The 26,525-nt window shown below is 49.4% G+C and overlaps 1 protein-coding gene across 1 annotated transcript in view; it reads left to right on the top strand.

Annotated features, from left to right (window-relative positions):
* STX8 (syntaxin 8) overlaps window positions 1-26,525 on the top strand; it is a 108,421-nt gene that overhangs the window by 58,034 nt on the left and 23,862 nt on the right. The window contains exon 7 of the mRNA XM_051797564.1: window positions 9,845-9,946. Coding sequence (XP_051653524.1) covers window positions 9,845-9,946 — 102 coding nt within the window. The remainder of the gene's footprint in view (window positions 1-9,844; window positions 9,947-26,525) is intronic.

Below are 26,525 nucleotides of genomic sequence, written 5' to 3'. Positions count from 1 at the left end.
TGCTGCCTCTGGACCAGCTTTTGAGAGGATGAAGCGTTCTGTGTTGCTTGCAGCTATCAAAGTTTGACCCAGATACAATCTGAAATATTTTGGGATGGATGAGTGAGGCCGCTTGGCTGCGGTGGGGAAGGTGGTGTGTGGTGGCAACAGTGGTCCTGGACATGTCCTTGGAGCAGATGGTGAGGTTTTCTCTAGCAGAACAAACGGGTTCCTCTTTGTTTCAGCACATGTTAGCCCTGAGGATGGTGAAGGTTTGGTTGGTGGGGAGGGTTTTGCTGGAGGCATGGGCTGCTCCTCACTTCCCAAAGGGCAGGAGAGGTCACAGGACTCTGGAGCAGCTTGTTCTTTCCAGTCTGTGCCTCGGGGAAGCAGGAGTTGTTGCTCTGCAAGGATTCCTCAGGGCTGGCATGGCTTGGAGTCCGTGTTGGGAGAAGGACCTTCTGCTGTGACAGCTGATGCATCAACTGCCTCGAGCTGCTAATGTGGGCATGGAGGCTGGGCTGTGAGAAGAGCTTCCTTCCCTGCCTGTGGATATAAACCCACTCTGCAGCTCCTGCTCTGCTCCACCTGGAGATCCAACAGCCCAGCACTGCTTTGCCAGCAGTGCAGAGACAGGGAAGGGAGAGAAATGTCTTCATCCCACTGGACCCCAACAGAGCTGCAGGGGAAGCAGTGGGAGGTGAGATCCCCTCTGGCCTCCCTGTAGCTCTGGCACTGCCATGTGCACGTGGCACATGGAGACACATTCCCAACAGGAGCCCAGAAGAGAACTTCTGAACCTGACTGTCTCCAAGGACCATCAAGATCCCTGTAAATTAGAAGAGCTAAAGAGTGAGGCAGCTGGAAGTTGGTTTGACCCCTTGGAGAAGTTAGTATTTTTGGGTTTTTTACTGCTTACATGAAGGTCTGCCAAAGAAGAGATTAAATGTCTTCAGTTAAATTTGGGACAGTGGAGGGAGGAGTCTTCATCTTTGCTTGAAATGCAAACCTCATCCCAGCAGAAAGTGTTGGTATCCCATTGTCCTGAGCAGCACCGAGCTTGGATCCGTGTGGACACCAGTGGGATTCTGGCTGTTACCTTGGAGTTGGAGGGCGAGGAGAAGCCCAGGACTGCAGTGCCACGTTGCCTGTGGCACAGAGAGCTGTGCACCTCAGAGGGGCTGCAGCAAGGGAGAGAAATTAATATTCTTGGATTTGTATTTTTTTACTGTATTTTTCTCTTTTCACTCTGCCTTGACATTGCAGCTGGCACATCGTGCTAAGGCTCTTTAGGTTTCTGATGTACTTACATTAGTTGCAATCTTCATTTCATAGCCCTGGCACTTGGAACAATGCTTTGCTTTCTTATTAACATGTAATTATGGGGTTTGGACATATAGAGGTTGGCATTCACTATATGATTCATTTCTTTGGTATCTAGCTCTTCTCCTGAGGCACCAGAGACCTGAAGGAGGGAGGGAAAGCCTGCTTGGCTTCTCCACTGAATTCCAGCCTTATTGTAATTGGTTTTGTGTAGCACGAAACATGAGGGATTTTAGTGCTCTATATGTTTTCTTAAGGCTGACTGCAGTGTTCCATGACTCAGTGGCTGTGCCGGGGAGATGCATTACTCATCGATAAATACTATCGGGTGATCCGTAAATTTAAATCCACGGAAAATCCAAACGCTTCTAAGGAAATGTTTGGTCAGCAACACCATCCTGCTGAACTGTCATCGAACCCCGGGGTTGTTTCTCTCTGCTGGTGCTGTAATTCATGTGGTCACTCTCACTTGGCTTTTGGGTTTCTTGCATTCTTGCTCCACAGACAGAACGAGTGCAAATCAAAGATGGAGTTGCCAAAACCAGATGAGGCTTTTTTAGGTGTTTTAAAGAAAACAAACAAAAAAATCCATTAGTGTAATTCACGTTTGCAAGCAGAACTCTGCACAAGAGCCTGTGCTACTCCATGGGAAGAGGTGGTCATCATTCCCAGGGACTCCAGGAGTTAAGGAGAGTGATTTAAACAAAAACCCTCCCAGCTACCTTCAGAAAGGTGCTGCAGCTGTGTGGGACATGGGGAGAGGCAGGGAGGCACGGGATGGAAAGGAGCTGGGTCATTTTCCTGCTCTTGAGTGAGGAAAGAAGAGGGAAAACCCCACAAGGTTTCCTGCAAAATAACACATGGTATTCCCTGGAACGGCCCAGCTCTCCATCTCTGCCTCTCTCTGGCTTTCACTCCTCTAAAGGACTGCTCACATTTCTCCATAGGGAGTTGTTTTGTCTCTCATGAGCTCCTGAACAGCAGGAACAGCACAGAGGGCCTGTGGTGCTGAGAGCAGCAGCACCCAAGGCTGTTGGACAGGATCATCTCCTCCGTGTCTTCACATGACTTGTCCTCTCCAAGGTGACACCTCTTTTGGCTGGAATGTGCACATTGATGTTTGGGCTGTTTGGGCCCTGCAGAGGAGGGGGCAGTGTGAATTTGTGTCTGCTGTGGTCTCATGACCTCACAATCCACTCGCTCCTCTGTCTTCAGCATTGCTGGACCAGAGCAGTGCTGGCTGGGCACTGGTGGGGTTTTGGCACCAAGGCTGGAAAGGGAGGAAAGATGGAGTGGCTGCAGGAGCTGGAATAGGGGCTTTTGCTCTCTGGAAAAGTTTGGGCTCCTCGTTTTGTTGGCAAAACTGTGAATTTCATTTGCAAGCTGGAAGCTGGTTGTTCGCTTGAAGCTGGTCAGGGCTGTGTTTCAGCATAAGGGGCATCTTCAAGGGGGTGAAACGGTCCAGGCGTGCAGGGCTCTGGGATGGGCTGTTTTTATCATCTGCCAAACAGTTTTCCAGTGGAAACTGTTCCCTTGGAAAACTTCTGACCAGCTGCAGAAAGACTTGATGGCTGGGTTGGCAGAAGATGGGGCTGCTTCCCAAACCTGTGGGAAGGGTGGTTAGAAATGTCAACGGAGACGTTGGGAATTTGGGACAGGCGGTGGGGTCGGGATGGGGACCCATAGTCTGTGCTGTGCTGTTCAGCAGTCTGTGGGCATTCCCAGTGCCTGCAGTTTACAGCATTTCTGAAGAGCAGCAGAGGAGAAAAGCAGAAGGATCCATTTGGACACCACAGGCTATTCCAGCACCTGGCTTGGCTCAGGCAGGGTTTGCTTTCCCATCCTGTGCATCCCAGCTGTGGTGGGATATACGGCCGTGTCCTGGAGGGATGACTTATGGCTCTAATGTGGGGGGCTCCTGTCTCACGGGAGGCACTGAAATTATCCATGCTGTGGCTGGAGAGAAGCAGAACCAGCTTTTTACAGAAGGTATTGGTGATTTTAGGAATTCAGACAGAACGTTTCTGATTTTCATGGCAGCGGCAGAGTCTCTGAAGAAAAAAGAATATGAAGAATGAGCTTTTTTTTCTGGGAAATTCCTAGGATTACATACAGTTTCTTCTGCTCCATTTTTAATCATCTGTCTCCTATTGGCGTCCTTTGCATAAATCTTTATTTTTCTACCTCTTAGCAGATGTGGGTTTAAAGATGGGTATAAATACACCCTTACTGCTGCTCCTGGGTGGTTGTTCCCCTGCAATTCCAGGGAAGGATTTGACATCCTGGTAGGCACATTTAGCACAGTCCTTGTGAAAACACACACACATACACACACAGGCACATGGAGGGACCCAGACATCGGGTGCAGCAAGATGTGACACTGGTGTGATTTATGATACTACTGTTTAATTCAGAGGTGATATAAAGATCATCTTTCTCAACCTTTCACGGAATCCCAGAATGGTTTAGGTTGGAAGGAACCTTAAGGTTCATCTCATTCCAAACCCTTGCCATAGGCAGGGACACCTCCCACTGGCCCAAGTTGCTCCAAACCCCATCCAGCCTGACCTTGGACACTTCCAGGTTTGGGGCAGCCACAGCTGCTCTGGGCAACCTGTGCCAGGGCCTCCCTACCCTCACAGGGAAGAACTTCTTCCATAATCTCTAATCTAAATCTACCCTCCTTCAGTTTAAAGGCATTCTCCCATGTCCTGTCCCTCCAGGCCCGTGTCCCAAGTCCCTCTCCAGCTCTCTTGGAACCCCTTTAGGCACTGAGAGGGGCTCTGAGGTCTCCCCAAAACCTTTTCTTCTCCAGGCCGAACAACCCCAACTCTCTCAGCCTTTACTGTATCATTTGGGAATGCAAAGCCAAGCATGATAGAACAACATGAAATGTGCTTGTGATCCAGGGTTCAGACCAGTTGCTTCACTGTTCATTTTCCACTTCAATAAAACTGTGGAAAGAAATATTTAACACTTCTGTGCTCACATCTCTGAGCAGTTCTGTCTTGACCAGGATCAATCAGTGGGTTCTTGAATCTTTGGAAGTTGACTGGAGGCACTGATAGTGCTTCAGTTTGCTGGGATTGGAGAAGCAAGTCAAAGAGCAGGGTTTTTTAAACTCTTTGTGTTCAGCTGTAGCTTAGAAGCTTTAATTTCCAGGCTGTGACGGCTGATGCAATGACAAATTCAGATATGATTAAGTGACTTTTGTATTAGTCTTTGTGGGCAAAAATATATTTTGTTTAATGTAAAATATTAAACAAACCCAAAATTTATTTGGTCTTTGGTTTTGAAAAAAATGAATAGAAGGAGCTTTCCCTCACTTTGCTCAGGCTTTCTCTGGTAAACATCTCTTCCCTTCCTGGAGACAGAGTTAGTGTTGGAATGGGAGAGGGCTGACTTGTCTTCTGGCCTCTCCCACCTCTTCCTCAGGGATGCTTCTTCTGCCCTGGACCCACGCTCAACCTGGCTGCTCTGCACTGTCCAAAACACATTGCCTAAGATCAAAAACTGCTGCTCTGGTATTTTTAACAAAAAAATGTCCCATATTTCAGAATATATCAATCTGCATTTTTCCCTGTCATCTCCTGGCTTCGCTGTTCCCTCATCGTGCGTTTTCTTTGTAAAGCCCATGTGTGGAATTCATCCCAGTTTCCCAAAGGGCTGCCCATGCCCTCTCCATTGCTGGTCCCAGAGCTGCAGGAGCAAGGGCAGCACTGCAGACAGGTTTGTGTCCACAAAATGAAGACCTTCCATGACTTTTGTTCTGGTTTCAGCTGTGCATGTGTTGACCTCAGATCCCACTGCTATTTTTGGTGATACATCCCAGCTTTCTGAAGAAATTCTGCCGTTTTGAGGGCTCCAGCCCAGATTTTATAACTTTGATCACCAGGAGAAGCATCCAGAGTTGTAGAGACAGGCTGTGTTTCCCTGCTGTGGCCTTGCAGGAGTGAGGAAAGGAGACCTGGTAGTGCCCACCCCCCGTCTCTGCCTTCCCACAGAGACCTGGCGCTTCCCTGCATGGATTTTTTGGCTGCCTTGGCTGCTGGGCAGCTCCCAAGCCAACAGTCCTGGCTGATGGCTGTCACCTGGCACAGGGACACGTGTGCAGGGACGGGGAAGGCTGTGCCACTGGTTTTTGAGCAGAAGTCCCTCCTGGCTGCGCTCACCTCCAGCAGCGAGCGACCTTCAAACTTCTCCCACTTCAGCTGTGCTGAAATGACTCAGATTTTAATTCTGGGGTTGTGCAGTGGGTTTTATCTTCTGCTTCAAGTTCCTGCTTCCCTGAAAGAAGACCTTGGCTAAATTTGTGTTGCCAGCTGAGCTGTGGTTTGCAGTGCAGTGTTACAGGAACGTCCTTTGGAAGGTCGCCGGCAACCCTTCGGCAGCCAGCCTGCCTCTCCCGTCTGCTCCCTCCCGACGGGGCAACCTCGCTCCTTCCCTCTTTTCACGTCTCTCTCCATTTTTTTTTCAACTTGCCCCTTGCATAGTGAGCTAAATAGGAGGTGATAGAAGGTGGAATTGCCAGCTTGAAGGGCAGAGGGGTTTGCAGGTGGGTCATCCGTCAGGAAAGGTGGGAGCCTGTGGAACGCCAAAGGGGTTGTCAGTGCTCTGAAGACTTCCTTAGCCATGGACTTAATTTTCTCTGGCAGCAGCTCTGCCTACCTTAGAAATTCATTACTGATCTTCAACTCAGCCTTATACAGCCTGTATTTCCCTTGGGTTTCCTTTGCTTTGGAGTGGGGAGAAATGTTGCTCTAAACCCGGGTGTCACCACAAAGAGTTGGTGAGGGTAGGGGGTGGATCGTTCTGTGCAGGTCTTGATGGTGTTGGAGGGCGTAGAGGGTGGGTGGATGTTACTGTGCAGGGTGTTGGTGGGGGTAGATGATGGATGGATGTTTCTCCAGGGTGTTGGTGGGCACAGAGGGTGGGTGGATGTTTCTCTGCAGTGTGGTGGTGGTTGCAAAGGCCCTCCAGCCTGTGGAACCTGCTGGGCTGGACTTCTGGTTCAATTGGTGATGGGGTGAGAACCTCCCTGTGCTTCCTCCCCACTTCAGCCCCAGCACAGCTGCAGAGGGGAGGATCCTCTAGTTGTGCCATGAGCACCCCAATACTTCTGCAGGTCTTAACTGCATGTCACATCAAAGGGCTGGTTGCTTGTTGAGCTTTGGGCTACGTGCTGGGTGAAGTGCTCTGCTCCCCTGGAACCTGGTCATGTCAAGAAACATACAGAGAGAGACAAATGCCTCTTCCAAGCTCTCCAGCCCAGTTCTTTGGCTCAGAATTGGCTCCTGACAGGGGGATGGGAAAGGAGAGGCTCTAGACATAATCCCAATTGCAGTGCCTTGGGCTTTGAAATGATGACAGAAAATTTCCCTGCTCACATTTGTTCTCATTTAGCTCCAGCTTGTTCACCAGGATGTTTTTCAAGGAGGGTCTGGTCAGTGTTGGCAGAGGAAAGTCTCTTATTTCCCAAGCATGCTTATCACTTTGTCCTTGACAACGATGGGAACTTTCGGCACTTTTTTCATTTAGAGGCAAACATGAGCAAGGTTGCCCTTGCAGGCAGCATTGTCCTGTTCTTCCTGAGTGCTGAATCACACAGGACAGATAAAGTGTCCCCAAAATATTGTTGGCTCTGCAGATGTTGGACCTGGGAGAATTGGGTGGGAGGGGGAGGAGAGTGAATATCTGAACTACAAACTGAACAAACCTTGCAGCTCATGCAAAATCCCTGTCATCACTTGGGAAAATGTGTTTTGGTGTAGGATGAACAATAAAATCTCGAGTATTATTAACAACTTCGTAAATAAGGAGAGTTTGTGTCTGGAATAGAGCAGTAGTGGGGTGGTGCTGCTTAACCACAGGAGTGGTGGATGGGCCAGATCCAGAGGATAACACTGCTGCTGCACATGCAGGGAAACTGTTGATGTTTGCCCTCTGCCCTCCCTTCGTGTGAATATGGGGGTGGTTTAGGCTGTGGGACATGAAGCACATGAATCAGGAGCTCATGTTTTAAGAAAGCTGTATACTTTGAAAGTACAGGATTTTTCAGATGCTGCTATCATTTTACACAGGGATTCACTGAAGATGACAGTGTTTGTGGAGCAGACTGAAACGTGCATTGGAAGGATGATGCTTAAATCTCTCAGCTCTCTGGGAGAGTAAAACCTCCATGCTACATGTGCCTTTGATATTTCCTTTGTGTCTGCAGAGCTTTGGTTATTTTTATGTGTCTTTTGTTATCTATATGTACAATCAGACTGGTTTTATCTGTATCTGGATAGAGTACTTGTTCCTTGGTAAAGCTGAGGACATAAACACCCTCCAAAACTAACTTGTAGGACCCAGGGAATGGCTGGAGCTGTGTCAGGGCAGGCTCAGGTTGGATCTCAGCCAAAGGTTCTTCCCCCAGAGGCTGGTTGGGCACTGCCCAGGCTCCCCAGGGCAGTGGGCACAGCCCCAAGGCTGCCAGAGCTGCAGGAGGGTTTGGACAACGCTCTGAGGGACAAGGTGGGATTGTTGGGGTGTCTGTGCAGGGCCAGGAGTTGGACTGGATGGTCTTTGTGGGTCCTTCTAATTCAGGAGTTTCTGTGATCTGCTGCTGTGGGAAGGTGAATGTTGGAGGAAGCCATTCCTGTTCAAGTGCTGGTGTCAGAGGGATGGAGGCAGAGGGGTGCTGGTGTGCTTGAGAAGCTGCAGGAACTAATGTCACATGCTGGCACTACCCTTGTAAGGACAAGGTTTCCTTCTAGTGTCACAGGGAAGTTTTGAAAGTACAATAAATGCCCTCTTCAATGTCATCCCCTTTTTGGTAGAGATATTTTGGGGAATCTCTTGTTTAAAGGAATATAGTCAAAACAGTAAAGGCTGGTTAATAAGGGCCTTGTCCTATTTGATGGGACTTGTGTTCTTTAAGTGTTCTTTAACCCTCAACCAGCATCCACACGGGGTTATGGTCCATAAATATGAGCAGAATATCAGTATATCTTGCTGACTGGATGCTGTGTGCTCTAACTTCTGCTTTTGTTGCCTATGGGCCATTTCATCAGAGCAGAGATGCAGTGCCAGGACCTGCTGGGGTACAGAGGAGCTGAGGGCACAGCACCCACCAGCTGGCACGGCCAGTGTCCCCAACCTGGGCTCAAAGACAGGCTGAACTTAGTGAGACAGTGATCAATAGTGGGAAAGTGCTAGAAGTGTAACCAGAGCAAGATGCTTTGCAGTATCACTCAGGGTTTGGCTGCTGTCCTCCTCCTGATTTCTCATGCACAAAGCAAGCCATTCCTGCCTGTGGAGCAGCTCAGACATGATGTGTTCACACACCCGGCACGAAGCACTGGCTGTGTGTCTCAAGGAAATTAGAGCATGACAGTCAGTGAGAAGGAAATTCTGTGCCTGAATGTGGCTTTTAATTTCCAGTGTTAAAAAATCCTGACCCACCAACTGCTCTTGGTGTAATCCTTGTACCTGCTCCCATTTCCGTGACTAAATTACATCGCTTACAGGAGGTGGAAGGTGGGTTGGTTTGAAGTTTTTCCTTCCCCTGTCTTAAAATTAGAAAGGAGGAGAAACTTTGCCCACTTCCCTTTCCCCAGAAGACCATCTGGGCTGCAAGGAGAGCTGCCATCCCTACAGCTCCAGAACAGAACCAGGGCAGGGCTTTGACTGTGCCCTCTGTGGTTGCGTGGTGGGGACCACAGTGAGTGCTCTCAGAAACCTCTGTGAGGGTGGTGATTCTGGATGGGGTTTAATGATGGTGTCCTGGCCCAGTGTTGAGAGGCTCCGTTCCACAAGTCCTGTGAGGAGCAGCTGAGGGAACTTGGGTCGTTCAGTCTGGAGAAGAGGAAGCTCAAGGAGGACCTCATTGCCCTCTACACCTGAAAGGAGAGTGTAGTGAGGGATGGATTGGTCTCTTCTACCATGTCTCAAGTGAAAGGATGAGAGGAAATGGCCTTACGTTGTGCCACAGGAGTTTCAGAGTAGATATCAGGAAAAAAATGCACAGAAGGGGTTGTCAGGCACTGGAATAAGTTGCCCAGGGCGGTGGTGGAGTCACCGTCTCTGGAAGTGTTCAAGAGTCCTCTGGATGTGGCCCTTGGGGGTATGGGTTAGGGGTGATTATGGTGGTACTGGGTTGATGCTCAGACTGGATGATCTTGGAGGTCTCTTCCAACCTTGATGATTCTGTGATTCCATGTGCACTATTTCCCTTACTTTACCTGGTGCTTTGTGATCATTTGATACAGCTGTGATGTGCTGCCATCATCTTATACTCCATGACTGTCTAAACTGATACTGCTGCTTCAGGCTGTATTTTTAACTCCACTCTTCCAGTGGGGGAGTGCACTGAGTCTGAAGTCTCTTGTGTGGAGTATTTCCCAGCATTTGGACCTTTCAGTGCACGTGGGCACTGCTCTGTCCTGCTGGAGGACAGAAGGATGCAGCTGGTTTCCATTTTGGAGCCTCCAGCAGGAGCTGGTTAAGCAGTGATGCTGTGGGGGCTCAGAGATTAATGCTCACGTTTCTCTTTCCCCAGAGATCATCGACGACCTCACTAACCTGGTGGAAAACACGGACGACAGGCTCCGCAACCAGACCCGGCACGTGAAGATGGTGGACAAGAAATCAACCTCCTGTGGTAGGGATTGGCTTGAGCACAAATCAGTTTGGATGTGTACAGCAAAAACTAAGGCTGTTTAGCACTTATTTTTTCTTTCACCGGTTTTTTTCTTATTCATAAATTTTTGCCACCAAATCCAAGCATTTTGTACCCCGTGGCAACTCCTGGAAGTTTAACAGTTGAACTAAGGGGGTCTGTGAAAGCACTCCCTCTTTGAGAGAGAAATTGATTTTTAGTCAAACAGCTGAATGTTTTCCCTACCATCTGCACAACCTTTTGTTAAAACACCTTCTATACCAAGACACCTGATTAAACAGGTGTTATTTTTATATATAGGTTTTTTATATATATATATACACACACAAATATATATAAATATATATTTATATATAAGGACAGTTAGTAATTGGTGGTGTGCAGCTATTAACTGTTACTAATTGGTGTGCAGTGTGTTCCCCCCCCAGGACAGCTTCTTTTAAAGCCAAAAATCCCACCTCTTTAGGCTTCTGCTGATGTGCGGGTTTGACTCTCTGTGCTTGCTGCTTGTTGGTGCAGTTAAATTTCCTTGAGCCATTTGACTCCAGCATTGCACAATATTCTGATTGGAAATTGCCTGAAATGAGAGTGGTGTGTGTTAATGAGGTTTACAAAAACTTGCTACCGGCTCTCCCAAGCCGGTCCCAGCGGGGAGCGGAGCCGCAGGGGCGTTCCTGGTGCTGTCCTGCAGGAATGTGTTCCTAACCAAGCATTCAGAGTCTGCCAGGCATGAAATCCTTCCTGGGGACTCCTCAAGCTACAGGCAGGCTGGTCAAGCTAAACTGGTATCCCTTTCCATAGAGCCCAAGGCAGGTTATGATCTCAGGCAGGTTCCCTCTGTCGGATGAAGAGCTGGGGGTTGATGGCAGCGACCAGGGCACGATGCTGTGGGGGATGGCAGAAAATGTCTCTGTGTGCAGAGGGTGACTGATGGAGGGATGAAGTCCACAGGGAGACATGGTGGCAGTTCACTGCTGGAAGCAGCGTGTCTGGTTCTGCTGTCTGTGGTTCATTTTTGCCGTGCTAGAAGGCTCAAAACTCTTGGTAGGAATTTGACTTATAGTCAGAAGTTATTGAAATTTGGCTCGTGTAGTTTAGTAAAGAGCAAGTCAAGAGCTGACTTGGTCACGTACCTGTTTGAGATTTTATCCTGTAGAGTGAGGATCTGGCAGCAGAAGCTCCTGAGCTTAGGCTGGCAGAGGCATCTTTCAGGCACTGACAGTATATTTCAGGGATTTATTTGGTTCTCCATCAGCAATAACTTTTTGAAAGCTTGGTCGATATAGGTTGATGAAAACCTGTGGCTTCTTCTGGAGGTTAAAGTTGACTTGTCAGAGGCATTTGTCTCCCATTCTTCTCGTACCGACTACAGATGGAACTAAAGGCGTGACTGCAGAGTTCATGACTGACTCTTTCATTTTAGATCTTTAATGTTGATGCAAGATGGATTTAATTTAAAATTAAGTGCACTTGAATGATGCTGAGTACCCCTGTGTGCCTTTGGAGTCTCCTCTTAATTCCTGTGGTTTAGTTTTCTGCACGAGAGCAGGGATGTGACTGTGCAGGGCAGGCAGGGAGTCCCATTTCACCCAGGAAGGATTCCTCCCCCCTTTTTTATGTTCCTCATGCAAGTGCACCCCAGACATGTTGCTGGATGATGGGCCTGTCTCTTTAACTTGGGAAGCTTGTGCTGGCTGCCTGGGGAATTTGAGAGGAGGAGGAGGAGGAAGGAGGAGGATGGGAGAGGCGAAGGCTGGGAGGATCCTGGGCTGGATTCCTTGGGGGTGACCTCTCTCACCCTTTCCACATTGGAAAACATTTTTCTGCAAGGGGTGGTGAGAAGCACTGCCCCCAGTGCCTGTTCTCTCTGCTCCAATAGGTCTTCCTGTGTTTGCATAACAATCTGGGCATATGTAAACACCATATTGCCTCAGATAGCTGCTTCATTCTGCCCAAGCACGAGTTTTAGAACAACAAAGCTGGAAGACACAGGCTTTAATGGCATTTTTCCCATCCCTTTTCCACCCTTATCCCTGGCACTGGAAGCGAACTAGTGTATTAAGATGAGAAAGACTCTCCCTGTATGTATGATTATTCCTTGAATAAATCCAGGCAGCAGGAAAACTGGCACCTGCTAGGTAACTCTTTTAGAGTGCTTTTTTTCCCCCCTCCAACATTTAGTTTAAATTGATAAAATCTTCGGTAACCCTTTGGGTTTGGTGTTTTACTTTGGATTTAAACTAAGGTGAAGTGCTCAGTCTTCCCCCTTGCCCACCCCTTCCCTGCTCGGACCCAGTCTCCACATTGTTCCAGCATGTGCCTGTTTCTGTGTTTTCCCCTCATTTTTTGAATCATAATGCCTTCTTTTTTCCTGCTGAGTGCCTGCACTGGAGCCACGGGCTGTGGATACAAGCGGATCACACTGGCAGGAACAGCAGAATAATCCCTGTTTTACAAGCAAGAATGTCATGCATTAATGGGTGTGTCTTTGTTAGCAGCCAGTATCATCATAAAATCAAAGTATGGCTGATGAAATCCAACTTTAATCAATATTTCAACATCTCTCTCTCTCATGCAAACAGCGTTTCCAGCTTTGGAGGCTGTTCCCAGTGGCCTGTGCCACGTCGGTGTCACCTGCCCGGCACAGGTAGCGCCGGGTGTGGTGGCATTGCCAGGAGCAGCCTCTGCCCCTCTGTCCATCCTCAGGCCTGGCAGAAACCTTTCAGGGTAGTTTCATTTGCAGCTTATTTTCCGTGCCATATTTCTTGCTGGCTCAAGAGCTGTTGACAGTCCCAGCCTTTGCCTCTGCCCCAGGAAGGCTGTCCCGCTCCGAGCCCGTCTCCCTTGGTGGCCCTGGGCAGCCCCACACTGGTGTCAGTGGGAACTCCCAGGGATTGCAGTGGAAGAATAAACCATGGGATATACTCAAGCCTGCTGCATTTATGAAATTATTGTTGAAAATCATCAGTCATCCGCGGGCAAATGTTTGCACACTGCCTGGCATTGTTCGGTTCCTCCTCAGTGTGTGCTGGGCATTAGGAGGGCTGGTAGGAAATATAAGTTTCTTAGATTTCAGGAATTTGCATTGAGCTTTCACCAAAATGTTCACACAAATCATTAGTCAGATGTTAGGCTGCCTTTGCCAGCTTTGCTCCAGGAATGTCTGTGTGCACAGTCCTGACTTTGCAGTTTCACCACTGATGCTCATGGGTTTGTTTGCCCCCTCTCTCTTCCAGTTTGGGCACCTTCAGGGGTTTATGCAGAATAACACTCATTAACCAGTTCTCAGTAATTTTTTAATTAGGAATTTTAACCCTTAGAATGTCCTTTTAAGAACTGCATTTAAAAATAAGCAAAGAAATGACAGGTTGAGATGCTGGGGGGTGTTGTGGTTTAACCCCAGCTGGCAGCTCAGCCCCACAGAGCCACCCACTCACTGTCCCCTGGTGGGGTGGAGGAGGGGATTGGAAGGGCATAAAGTGACAAAGCTCATGGCTTGAGATAAAAACAGTTAAATATTTGAACTATAATAATAATGATGATGATGAATAATTGTAATGAAAAGGAAAATAACGAAGAAATAAAACCCAAGTAGGACAAGGGATGCAAATGTGAACAATTGCTCACCACCAACCGACCGATGCCCAAACAGTCCCTGAGCAGTGGTCCCCCACAACAACCTCCTCCACCCAGTTTTATTGCTGAACATGATGCCATATGGTCTGGAATATCCTTTGGGTCGTTTGGGGTCAGCTGTCCTAGTTGTGTCCCCTCCCAGCTCCTTGTGCACCCCAGCCTGGTCACTGGTGGGGTGGGATGAAGAGCAGGGAGGGCATTGATGCTGTGTAAGCCCTTCTCAGCCATAAGGAAAACATCCCTGTGCTGTCAATGCTCTTCCAGCACAAATCCAAACCACAGCCCTCTACCAGCTACTGGGAGGAAGATTACCTCAGCCAAACCTCACACTCCCCACTCCTTAGTCCACACTGTTGTGTCACCATGCAGTATGTCCTCATTAACCACCACCCTTACAATCCTTTCATGCAATAACAGATACCATGTCTGTGGGCAGCCCCCATGAAATATCTGTAAAATGCCCACAAAAGTCCAGAAAATGTCTCTTGACTTCATTTAGTCCATGACTTTGGGCTCCATCTGTTCTGGTGGTCATTCAGGACAGGGGGGTGGTGTGTTGTGTGGAGTTACTGGGCACCAAAGCCAGCTCAGCTCAGGTCACTGCTGCACTGCAGCTACTTCTTCTAGGGCTTCTTCTCCTTTGTTTCAGGTGTCTCCTATAGCATACAACTCAAAGCATGGGTTACACCAATTTAAAGTTATATCCATTACAATCTCCACCCCTCGTCCCTTTGGGCTGGGTTATAGGGTTTACAGAATCACAGGATCATTGAGGTTGGAAAAGACCTTCGAGGTCATCGAGTCCAACCTTTGCCCAATCACCACCTTGTCAACCAGACCAGAGCACTGAGTGCCATGTCCAGTCATTTCCTGAACACAAGAACCAGTGCAGTGAACTCCTCCCCGGGCTCCCAGCCTGGCACCAGTTGGTGCTTTTGGGTAACCTTCCCCCCATCCTTGAGTTTTGTAGTGGGTTTTTGTGGTTTTGGGTTTTTTTACCCAAAGACACAAGTAGGCAGCTCCCCGCAGAAAGGATGGTTAAACCAGGCTCTGGGATAAAAGCATCCTGAAGTGTTTGTTTCTGAAGGAGTCACAGGGATTATTTTAGTGGCCCAGGACACTCGTGGGAGCCCCGCTGGCACATGTGACACGTGTGGAGGCAGTTACAGCCAGGCTGTGCAATGTGTGGGGTCAGAAATGTTCTTCAGGTCCTGCTGAACTAGACCATGAACTGGGGAGGGCACCTGGGGATTGGTGTGGTCCTACCCAAGTCACTCTCTGGTGGCTCTCCCGGAGCTAAGGAGAAAGGCTGCTTTTGTTTCCTGGGCCAGCAACACAGAAGATTATGATTTCCTTACAGTAAAAACAAGCAAAATCAAGCAAACTCTTATTTCTGACAGACATATCCATCCCTTCTGAGCAGTGTGGGGGGAGCAGACCATGCCTGTGCAGTTCTCACTGCCTGCATCCCTCTGACCTTTCAGATAAACACTGAAAATGAGGAGGAACAACCCCAGCACATCCCCTGCTGGGCCAGGCTCTGTGTCCTGTGGAATACACCCCATTGCAGTGGTGGCTGAGCAGTTTTTTTCCCTGTGTTTGGTTTTCTCCTGTTCCACAAGATGGCAATGCAATCTAATCGCCTCCCTCAGCCCCAGGTAGATGCTCTCATCTCCCCTTTGCCTTCCTTTGGAGGGTTTTGGGGATGCCAAAAGTGGGGTGTAGACTACTGTGAAGTTATTCTGTACCAGGTGGGGTTTTTTCTTATCTTACCAAGTAACCAAAACACCAAAACACTCTGTTAAAAACAGAGCTTTGCCAAACCTATTAATTGGAGGTTTTGGAAGGTTTGATTTGTTTTAAAACAGAGTAGCTTGGATTATATAAGGCTTCCTCTACAAAATAATGATTCATGCAGGCTGGGGCCTTTCTCTGCCAGATTCTGTGATCTCTCTGTTCTAAGTCTTGGTTATTTTTGCCATGGATTTAATTTGTTTTATAAATTATGGATGGCAGTCGCTCAGGTTTGTTCCTCTGACGTGTCCTGTGTGTTTAGATGAGCAAGTCCCCATCCACTTGTTTTTTTCTCAGTGGAGAGGAGAAGCTGGTGCAGTTGCCATTAAATCAGCCTTTCCTGCAATCTGACCCTTGGAGAAGTTAACACTGATATTCCTCCCCAGTGCTGCCCTGACAACTGCACTGGCTGAGTCACCTGTCCAGCCTTCACTGGGATGAGTTTTCTTGGCCTGGCAAATTATATATTTTCCTGGTTTTTTTTTTATTATAATTTTTCCTTCCTCCAGTTTCTTCCACTTTAAGCAATTACATGTTGAAAAGTTTGTTCTGAGTTGTTTCCCCTGCACGAAAAGTTGAAAAGAAACTTCAGCAGAGGAATGATGAATCTGTTGGTTAAACTGGGCTCATCTGTGGTGTCTTTGCTGATCACTGGTGCCTTAAATCATAGAAGGACAGAATGGTTTGGGTTTGGAAGGGGCCTTTAAAGGCCATCTGGTCCATGGGCACTGACATGGGCAGGGACACCTTCCACCAGCCCAGGTTGCTCCAAGCCCTGTCCAACCTGGCCTTGGACACTCCCAGGGATGGGGCAGCCACAGCTTCTCTGACAACCTGTGCCAGGGCCTCACCCCCTTCACAGTAAAAAAAAGAATTCTTCCTTCTCTCTCATGTGGATTGAAATGTGCCAACACTTCATGGCAGAGCAGCCCGGGGAGGTGGCCAAGGGGCAGCCATGGAGTTCCATCTGGGATTTTCTGTCTTCCCTTCTCTAGCAGCTCTCCCTGCCAGCCTGCCAGGGAACGCCAGGAGTCCAGCACATCTCCCTGCAGGATTTAGCTTCCCACTGCTCTTGCTGCCTTGTGGATCATCCCCCCCCAGTGCTGTAGTTCCCATCTGAGCTCCATGAGGTGTTTGCTCCCCTCACACGGCTCCTTTGCCTCCCCAGGAGAGTACAGGGAAGCTGTGAGTGGGAACTGCAGGTCTGCCAGAGGTGAGCCTGGTTTTGGGAGCACCTGGTGGGTGCAGCCCTGCTCTTTCTCCCTCCTTACCCCAGTGATTTCTGCACCCCCTGGCTAATTGAGGCTGCAATGAGCTGGAGGGGGAGGTTGCAAAGACAAGGAGCTCCTGCAAGTTTACTTGGGCATCCAGCCTCATTAGAGAGGCCCAATTAAGGGCCCTGTTGAGGGGGGAAGGCAACTCAAGTCTGAGCTGGCAATGGGAGCTCAAGTCTCATTAGACACCAGACAAACCTCAAAGCAGATTAGCTTAGGGACATCATTAATTACGTTAATAGAACAAGTTTTAAACAAACCAGTAATTTTGGCACATTGCTTATCTAAGACTTCTGGTTCATTTATTGTCTTGCCATAATATGAAACACTTTTCCTTGGCTTTGTTACTTCAGAGCCCCCAAAGAGCAGGTGAAGAGCTCAGGGGATGACTAATGGTGTGAGGGAATATCCCAAAGGGTGTTTCCAGTTCAGCAGATCCACTGGAACAAGGTCAGTTGTGGTGTGAGATGATGCCTTTGGTGTGTCCCACAGCCTGGTACTCACTCCTCCAATGCCTTTGTACCCTCCAGCCAGCTCATGGCCTTGCTGAGCCTTCCCCTCTTCCTCCTCCTCACACACACAATATTCACTGCTCAAGCATCTGCCTTAAAGTTGCTCATGCTGAGGTGTGGAAATGGATTCAGCTGATGAAAGAGGATGGACTTAAGCGGTCATAAACATGGAGGTTTTGTAAAAAAAGGTGGTTTGGAGTTGCTCTATGAATCTCCTTCCAGGTGGGAAGCACAGCATGTCCTGGTGGTGTCAGCTCTGTGTGTGTTGAGCAGGAAAGGACAAGAGAGCCTTCTGGGTCAGAGGATCCCTTCAAGATAAATTTCTGAGAACAAGCTTGTTTTTTCCCCCCCATTACTCCTATTGGAAGGCTGAAATGGTCATAAACTTATTTCCAGCCTGGACTTGTCAGGGATACTTCATGTTACCCACGTGCAGCCCTTGTTCTGGTGTCTTGAATAGTTCTTTCCCCTCCTTTATTTTTGCCCCTCAAATGTGTTCGTCCAAGAGATCACTCACTGTGCCCTCCCAGCTTTTATTTTGCAGGGCTTGTTTTGCAGAACAAGTGTCTTTACATTTTAATCTCCTCAATTAATCTGTTTGCTGATAAGTCTTTTTTACACTTATTCCTGCTTGAACTTTTTGGATTTTTAACCACAAGAACCACAAGAACTGGGAGCCTTCTCACGATGTCTTGCCCACTGGCTCTAGCACTTCTCTGGCTATTGGAAATATTTCAATTGCAGTATGTTGGTACCTCAGTCAGTTTTGTTTTGAGCTGTTTGCTTGGCCCTTTCTCACTCTTGAACATTTTCTACCCAAGTTCATTTTCTTTCCAACTCATAGCAAAAACTGTTGTTTATCCCCAGTGAGCTGCTTCCTCTTTCATCCCATTGAATTCCAACCTTCCTCCATTCATCTTCAGAGTTACCCATTTTCCCCTACATTCTGTCCCAGCTTTCTTCTGTGCTGATGCTGCCTTCCAACTTTGTGTCATCAGCAGATTTCATTAGCACACTTACTTTTTGTGCCAAGGCCATTAATAATAACATTTACTAAGATCTGCCTCCTGACCATTCCTGGAGGAGCTCTGCCCATGACCTCCATCCATTCTGGTCCTTCTTTCAACGCTGCTTCTCCTCTCACCAGTTTCCTGCCCTTACACTTCTGCTAATCCCCATCTTTTTCCTCTCAGAATTTCCCATGTGGCACAGATCACATGCTTTGCTGAAGTCTTTGTGGATGGGCTCTATCACACTTCCTTTGTCTAGAAAATTCATTATCTTCCCAGCTAACCTGATTAACTCTGTTTGATCTGATTTCCCCTTGGTGCAGTCCCAGTGTTTTCCACCCTGTTTACCATTTCGTTTCATGTTCTAATTAATCTTTCTTAGTTTGCTCTGAAACCTCCATCCTGCTCAGGTTACTTGGACAGGCCTGGGGTTGCTCATAGCACTTTCCCCTTCTGTGGGGCAGTCATGTGGGTGCTGCACCTAATTTTGGGATGGACACCCAGATAATTCTCAGTTGGAAGGGAAAGACCTGGAGCTCTGGGTGCATCAGTCCTGCCTTCATTAACCAGATCACTTCATCTAATGACAGTTTGTCCTGTGGCACCAAGACCCTCCAGAACCACCCACAGCCTCTTCCATCCTGCCACCAAGCTCTGGCTTCTCAGGTTTAACCAGTGATCACTTAGAAACATGGAATCACAGAATCACTAAGGCTGGAAAAGACTTCCAAGATCATCAAGTCCAACCATCAACCCAGCACCACCACCATGTTCACCACTGAACCATGTCCTTGAGTGCCACACCCATGTGTTTTTTGAACTCTTGCACAGATGGGGACTCCACCACCTCCCTGGGCAGTTGCCAATGCATTACCACCATTTCTGTGAAGAAATTTTCCTGAATATCCAGTCTAAAGCTCCCCTGGCACAGCTGGAGGCCGTTCCCTCTCCTCCTGTCCCTTGTTCCCTGGGAGCAGAGCCCAAACCCCCCCCCAGCTCCCCCCTCCTGTCAGGGGATTGCAGAGCCAGAAGGTCCCCCCTGAGCCTCCTTTGCTCCAGGCTGAGCCCCCCCAGCTCCCTCAGCTGCTCCTGCTGCTCCAGCCCCTTCCCAGCTCCGTTCCCTTCCCTGCACACGCTCCAGCCCCTCAATGTCTCTCTTGTCTGAGGGCCCAGAGCTGCCCCAGCACTGGAGGTGCCCCAGCAGTGCCAGCACAGGGACAGTCCCTGCCCTGGGGCTGTGACACACCATGGCTGGCACAGCCCAGGGGCCATTGGCCTCTTGCCCCCTGGGCTCACCTGGGCTCATGTCCAGCCCCTGTCACCAGCACCCCCAGGGCCTTTCCCACCAGCAGCTTTCCAGCTGCTCTGCCCCAAGCCTGGAGCTGCAGGGGGTGGTTGTGGCCCAAGTGTAGGATCCAGTGCACTTGTCCCATCTTCTGTACCTGTGCCACCCCTTCCCATATGCCTTTTTCTGGCTGTGGTGACCCCTAAAGCATCTCCCTGGGTAGCGATGGCAGACAGAGACAGGAGTGAAATGATTCACTTCAGGCTGTACAGCAAGTGTGGTACAAATGCAGGGTGAAGGGAAGCCATAAGTGTGTAAAACAAGGTGGGGAAAAGCTGCTTTGCTGGATACGCTGCCAAGGGGTTGCTTTTCAAGTGGGCATCGAGATTGCAAAATAATCAGCAGCTGAGCCCTAATTTTAAGAACACCCCAAGAGTGGCATTTCTGGGACTGAGTTGTGAGATGTAAATCAGGCAGAGGTTGAAGCCCGAAGCTGTGAAATGGCATCCCTCCCCATCAGGAGACAGGGTGAGGGGAGAGGGAGAAGCGGGAGAGCAAAAGGCAGTAGACATCTTCTTAATTACATTTGCATATGCAGCTGTTCAAACAGACTGAACTTCATCAGTGCTTGTTCATACCTATCAGGAGATTTAGAGCAGCTGTTGTCAACCCACATAGCAGGATTGTACAAATCTGGTGGTAAAATAAGCCCCTGGGCACCCTGCTCACCCAAGCTGTCCATCACTGCGAAAGGCCAAGCAATTAGTTGTATTTCAATCTTGAAAAAAGTGGAATTGTGTGAAATATCCAAGGGTGACTGCTTACAGCTTGGTTTCCAAGGCTACATGTTGCAGAATTAAATCATTAATTTATATTTCTGAAAATGGTGATGAAATGTGTTAATTTGTACATTACCAAAGAGGCTCAAACTCGCCTCCTTCTGCCTTTTCATTCCTAATGTGCTCAATGACAAAATAATTGCTCTACCCGGTCTGGAGCTGAAAAACAACGGTGTTTGGGCTTGGGAATTTTGTGCCACATTAAATCTAAATTAGTGGGGTTAAATGTTTGTAGTACTCCTTGTGACTCTGAAATTCTACCTTAATCTTTGGCTCCCAATTGTTGAGCCCTTTCCAGCCTCCCTTGGTCTCATTACCCTAAATCCACCCCAGCTCTGAGCTGTCCTGAGCACACAGTGCCTGGGCAGAGTGAGGGTCCAGCATCTGGAATTCTGCTTCCCAGGCCTCGGGCACTCGAGGGACACAACAATACATGGAGGATGTGGTCAATGGAGAAATTAGTCTGCTAGGGACAAGTGGTTATGCAGTCTCTTCAGGGCTTTCTGAGATGCATGGAAGATGCTGATCCCACCAGAAACCGGGGATATAAATCAACAGGGGCTGTGAGCTCAAATCTTCCTTGTTGTGCAAAAATACAGTAGATTCCTGCCATCGTGCTAGCTGGCTGGAGGAGAACTGTCCTCAGGCCCAGGGGAAGAGCAGCAAGACAGCCCTGCCCTTCTGGGGGGGCTTGTCAGGTCGGGGAGAGGGGATGGCATCTCTGGTGTTACTTTAGGAAATGTATTTACTTAAGGTGAAAATCAAATGTGTTTGTCTTGTGGCCTTCCAATGCAGGAGTTGGGCTTCCAGCAGAGTGTTAATTAAAGCGTGTTGCACATCTGGGATTGGTGGTTTGGTTTTGGGAAGGCGTGTGGGAGCCAGGCCAGGGAGCTGTGCCTGCAGGAACGGTCCTGACCGGAGAGTGTCCGTGTTCCAGGGGGGCTGGGAGCAGTGCAGGCTGTGTGGGGTGTGGGGCTCACACGGGGGGTTGCTGGGTCCCTGTGAACCTCAGGAGGTTCAGCAGCACCAAGTGTAAGGTCCTGCACATGGGTCGGAGCGATCCCAAGCCCAGGAACAGGCTGGGTGGGAATGGACTCAGAGTAGCCCTGAGCAGAAGGACTTGGGGCTTCTCAAGAAGCTCAGCATGCCCTGGCCTTGTGCTCTGGCAGCCCAGAAACCCCCCGTGCCCTGGGCTGATCCCCCAGCGTGGGCAGAGGGCAGGGGGGGATTCTGCCCTCTCAGGTGAGACCCCCCTGCAGAGCTGCTCCAGCCCTGGGGAACAGCACAGGGAGGACATGGAGCTGCTGGAGAGAGTCCAGAGGAGGCCACAGAGGTGCTCCGAGGGCTGGAGCCCCTCTGCTCTGGATCCAGGCTGGGAGAGCTGGGGGTGCTCAGCTGGAGAAGAGAAGGCTCTGGGGAGACCTGAGAGCCCCTTCCAGTGCCTGAAGGGGCTCCAGGAGAGCTGGAGAGGGACTTGGGACAAGGCCCATGGAGTGACAGGAAAGGGGGAATGACTAAAATGATGGGAGGGGAGGTTAAGATTAGAGATTAGGAAGAAATTCTTGGCTGTGAGGGTGGGGAGGCCCTGGCACAGGTTGCCCAGAGAAGCTGTGGCTTCCCATCCCTGGAAGTGTCCAAGGCCAGGCTGGATGGGGCTTGGAGCAACCTGGAATAGTGGAAGGTGTCCCTGCCCATGGCAGGGGGTTGGAATGAGATGGGCTTTAAGGTCCCTTCCAACCCAAACCATTCTGTGATTTTCAGGAGCACCAGCAAGGAGCCAGGTTTGGGCTGGAGTGTGGGTGCTGTTCCACACAGGGTTCCCTGTGTTCCCTGGCAGGCACTGACTGTCCTGCTGCCTGCCCTGAGTGGGACCTCACACTCCCATCCTCGGGGTGATCTGTGGAGCTGATGGAGGTTTCCAGTGGATCAGCCCCCAGGAGCAGCTTGTGCAATTGCTGTGGGATCACCGAGCCCCGTGCAGAGGGAGGGCAGGAGGTTAAATGTGATACCTGCCTCCTAGCAGAGGGTGAGGTGCCATCTGAAGGAGCACTCATACCCTGACCTTCTGCTTGGGCATCCAGGGGAAAAGCTGCTTAACCGACTTAAGCTCCTAAAAGATTGTACAGCTACAACAAGGGCAGTTTCGTGTCTGGCAACGATGAGCTGGGTTGGACTCACAGCCATGAGCTGGTCTGAGGGTGTGTGCTACCTCTGGAAGGAGCCTCAGCACCTTCCTTTTGGTGGAACATGCAGTCACAGCTTCTCCAAACTCACAGAAATGGGGGTTTAAATCATGAGCTTAATACAGCAACCCTAGTTTAACACTGTATTTAAAAATAGGTGGGTTTTGCAGATTACAGTCCATGACTTCAGCCTCGCCTGCCACAGCTGAAGATGTGAGTGGAGCTCTGGGGAAGGTACCTTTGAGGTGGCTGTAGCCTGGGCTACCTCTCTGCTTGCCTGAGTCTTCAGATAGGCTTTGCATTCTTTTGCACAGTGCCACCCTGCTGGATGTCACACAGAGGTGACACAGAGCTCAGCCTGATGCTGTTGTGCCAGTGTTGGAGCTGGTGTTTGCAGTGACTTCCACAGCTACGTGATGAAAGCAGAGGAGTGTCACTGGGGCATCACACTTGTTTGCAGACCCAGCAGGGCAGTGGTGGCACAGATCTGCAGCAGCAAAGTGGGATTTGCTGTTTGAATGTGCAGCCTGTCTGCTTCAGAAATAGTTTCTCACTTTAGGGACAAGGGAGGACGTTTGTTTCTGCTGCAGGATGATCAGTGACTTTGGGGTGAAATTCTGGTGAGTGCTGGGCTTTGCAGAGGGGTTGCAGGTGTGAGGTTGTGACTCGTGAGGCACTGGATGCGTTATGATTGTCTTGTACCACATCCCCAGATGGATTGTAACACACAGTAGCTCCTGTGTAATACTTGCCTTCTAAATATTAAAAAAAATGCACCAGAACATTGCTATTTTGGCAAGGAAAACAGTACCACTAACTCAGTTTCAGTGGAAACTTCATTTTCCAAGCCATGCTTTCTGAATCCGTCTGGTTATTACATTTATCTGTGAGATGCATTGGGAAATGTTGGAAAACTTGCCTCTAATTTGCAGTAGCCATTTGTGGGAGGTGCTGCAGGCTTGTACCTCACCCTTGGGTCCTTGTCTGCCTGATAATTAATGATGTTTATCACTGTGGCTCCTGGAGCTCAGGAAAGCAGGGACTGGTGTCCCTGTTGCTCTCCTTCCTATCCCTCCTTGCAGGACTCTTTAAACATCTTCCCCTTGATGCTTTCTGTTGTCAGGAACCTGAAAGAATACACTTCTTTTAAACTTCTTTCTGCTTCCATAGAGGACAGTTTTATAGGATGCAGACAGTGCTTGCTGGGATTTTTATGGCCTATAGTTTTCTCAGCAAATTTTGTTTTGTGCCCAAGTTGGCTCGGCTGGGATGACCTTCTCTTGTTCATTAACTGTCTGTTGAAAAATATGCCTCTGATGGTAGTTAGAGAGCCTTGATTGGGGTTATTTTACGTGGTGCAGGGAGGTCTGATCCTTTCCTTCCCTCCTCATTATGAAGCAGCAGTGGCTGCTTAAGGCCTGGTTTATTTACCTAATAAACTGCCTCTTGTATCGTCTAGGAAATGCTCGCATTTTTCAGCCAAGAAATCCTAGTAACAGGCAAACAGAGGTCCAGCAGTCAGGTCTGGAGAAACAACAAAATGAAGGTCAGCTAATATTGCTGTTATTCTCTTTCCCGGTGGCCATGACAGCAGGGGTGGTTTATTTGAAGATCCCAGACTCGGAGTCATTGCTTGCATTGTTGGTCCCCCGAGCATGGGAGGCTGTGCCAACACTTGGGATATTAATGTATTCCACAGATCAGTGAATGAAGAATTCCTCCACACTCCTTTCTTTAAAAAAAAAAAAAAAGAAAAAAAATCCCCTTCTCTCCCCTTCCCCCTTCTCCCCACACTTTGTTTGCCTGTGGCTTTGTCTGTGGGGTGCTGCTGGGCATCTCTAATGAGCAGAGGAGGAATCGTGGCAGTGGGGCCGGGGCGGTGGGCACGGTCCCCTCGGCTGGCACTGCCGGAGCAGCCGGGACAAGGCACCAGGTGTGTGGCAGCTCACCCTGGCAGGGTTTGGGCATGCAGACATCCAAGGAGGAGGAAGAAAAAGGCTCATTTTGGACATGTAAAGCTCACTGATTTGCTTCCTCCAAGGAGAAAATCCTACTCCAGCCCCCCTCCCATGCGGGACGCGATGCCTCAGTGCTTCTTTAGTATTCATCCCATCTCCCAGCCCACCCCCAGCAGCTGCTCAAAGGGACAACATTAAAGCAATTCCTGCTCCCGGTGACTTACTGCCAGGGAATAATCGGGTTCTGTTTGGGAGGAACATAGAGCAACTCGGCCCTGACGATGGAAAAAAGTACAGGGGAGCGGGGGTTTGGTGGGACGGATCTGCCGAGACACTCGCGGGGTTTAGTGGGAATAAAAGCTGGTTTCATGAAGAGACAATTATCTAATAATAATGCCAGGGATCAGGGAAAGGCATCTGAGCGGGTTTTTATATATGTTCTCATTCCATAGCAGGAATTGTACTTAGATATTTTTTAATATGTTCTTTGATCCCTCATGGAAATGTTAATGAGACGAAAACCGCTAAAGAACTCTCCAGACGCTGCCCCTGCTTTGGAGAAGGGTGGACTGAAACGCAGCCCCTCAGAGGGCTTCTGACACACAAGCAGCCCCTTTGTTTCCCCCTCTATATCCCAGAGACACATCTAAAATTGGAGGGAGGACGAGAGGAGGCTGAAGAGGCCGGGCTGAAGGCTCGGCGATCCCCATTCACGGAAAAGCGCCGAGCGCTATTGAGGCTGTGCCTGCCGGGCAGTGCCCGCCGGCCTTTGAAGTGCAGACGGGAGGCACTCCGGGCTGTAAGTGGGATGCTTTTAGGCCGGCTTTCACTTGGACTTAATTAAGAAACTCGCGGGCTTTGTGCTGAGAGGGCCCGTTAATGTGTGAAGCTCCGGCCCCACATGAAGAGGGGCTGGGGCGGGAGGGACACGCACAAGGACACCCCCTTTGTGCCCTGTTGCCAAACTGCAGGAGCGGGAGCTGGGCACTGCCAGAGGTCATCCCTTGTGCTGCCTCCCACCTCAGACAGCCCCCGAGCCAACCCACCCTCTGCGCTGCCTGCGTGGGGAAACAGGAGTAACTCCTGAGGGTGGGAAGGGTTTTGTCCATGCAGTCACTTCATCTGACCCAAGGGAGGGTCAGAGGTTACACCGAAAAAGGCAAACACTTTGCCTAGGTGTCTAGGTGTGTATTTACACGGGATAGAGTATTAGCTTTGGGATTCCCCATCCCTGGAGGTGTTCAAAGGCAGGCTGGATGGGGCTTGGAGCAGCCTGGTCTAGTGGAAAGTGTCCCTGCTCATGACTGGGGGGATGAAACTGGGTGGTCTTTAAAGTGCCTCCCAGCCCAAACCATTCTGATTCCATGGGCCAGATGAACGATGAGCTGTTGGAGGGATGGTGCAAGCAGTGGGCAATGCTCAAGGCCTTGGAAGTCACCTAAAAGAATCAAATCTACCCAAAATAACATGAAAGTTTTCAAGTGTGTGGTGTAAAAAAGCTACCTGTTCTCGCAGTCAGCAGCCTGTTTGCTCAGAGTGGTTACAAGTACATGCCACAGTAGCATTCGTTGTCTTCAGATGTCCTGATCACGATGACCAGGAGATTTGAGGTCCTTGTAGCTGACAGCCAGAGAAGGCTTCAGTCCTGGCACAGATGGGAGCAGTGAGCAGGCTGGAGTCCAGTCAGGCTCTCCACGCTGACAGTCAGTCAGCTGCTAAGGTCCAAAAATGAGGACAAAAGTCTGCTCACCTGAGGCAGGACTGCTAAATGAAGGGGGTTGTAGTCTTTGCAATTTTGGGGGGCTTAACAGGTGCCTAGAGAGGTATTTTTTCCTCTCCAGTTGGAAGGGTGTCTCCAGGTCTTGGTTAATTGGGGCTGAAGGCTCTGCAGCATCGCCTCCCAAATACATGGTGTGGCCTTTGGTCCCAGCCCAGTGGCCAAGAACTCTTGGAGAAGCAGCTGAAGGTGGCCTTTGGTGTCTGGAGAAGCCTCATGTCCCTGGATCCACACTGAAACACTTGCTCTTCATCATGTTGCTCTGCTACTCTTTTGGGGATGCAAATTAACCC

Source organism: Manacus candei, unplaced genomic scaffold (genome assembly GCF_025592945.1).
Source record: "Manacus candei isolate 608988 ecotype Guabito, Panama unplaced genomic scaffold, ASM2559294v1 h1tg000047l, whole genome shotgun sequence".
In the NCBI taxonomy this organism is placed as follows: domain Eukaryota; kingdom Metazoa; phylum Chordata; class Aves; order Passeriformes; family Pipridae; genus Manacus; species Manacus candei.
The sequence above is the reverse complement of the archived record's forward strand: the minus strand, read 5'-3'. Positions and strand labels throughout refer to the sequence as shown.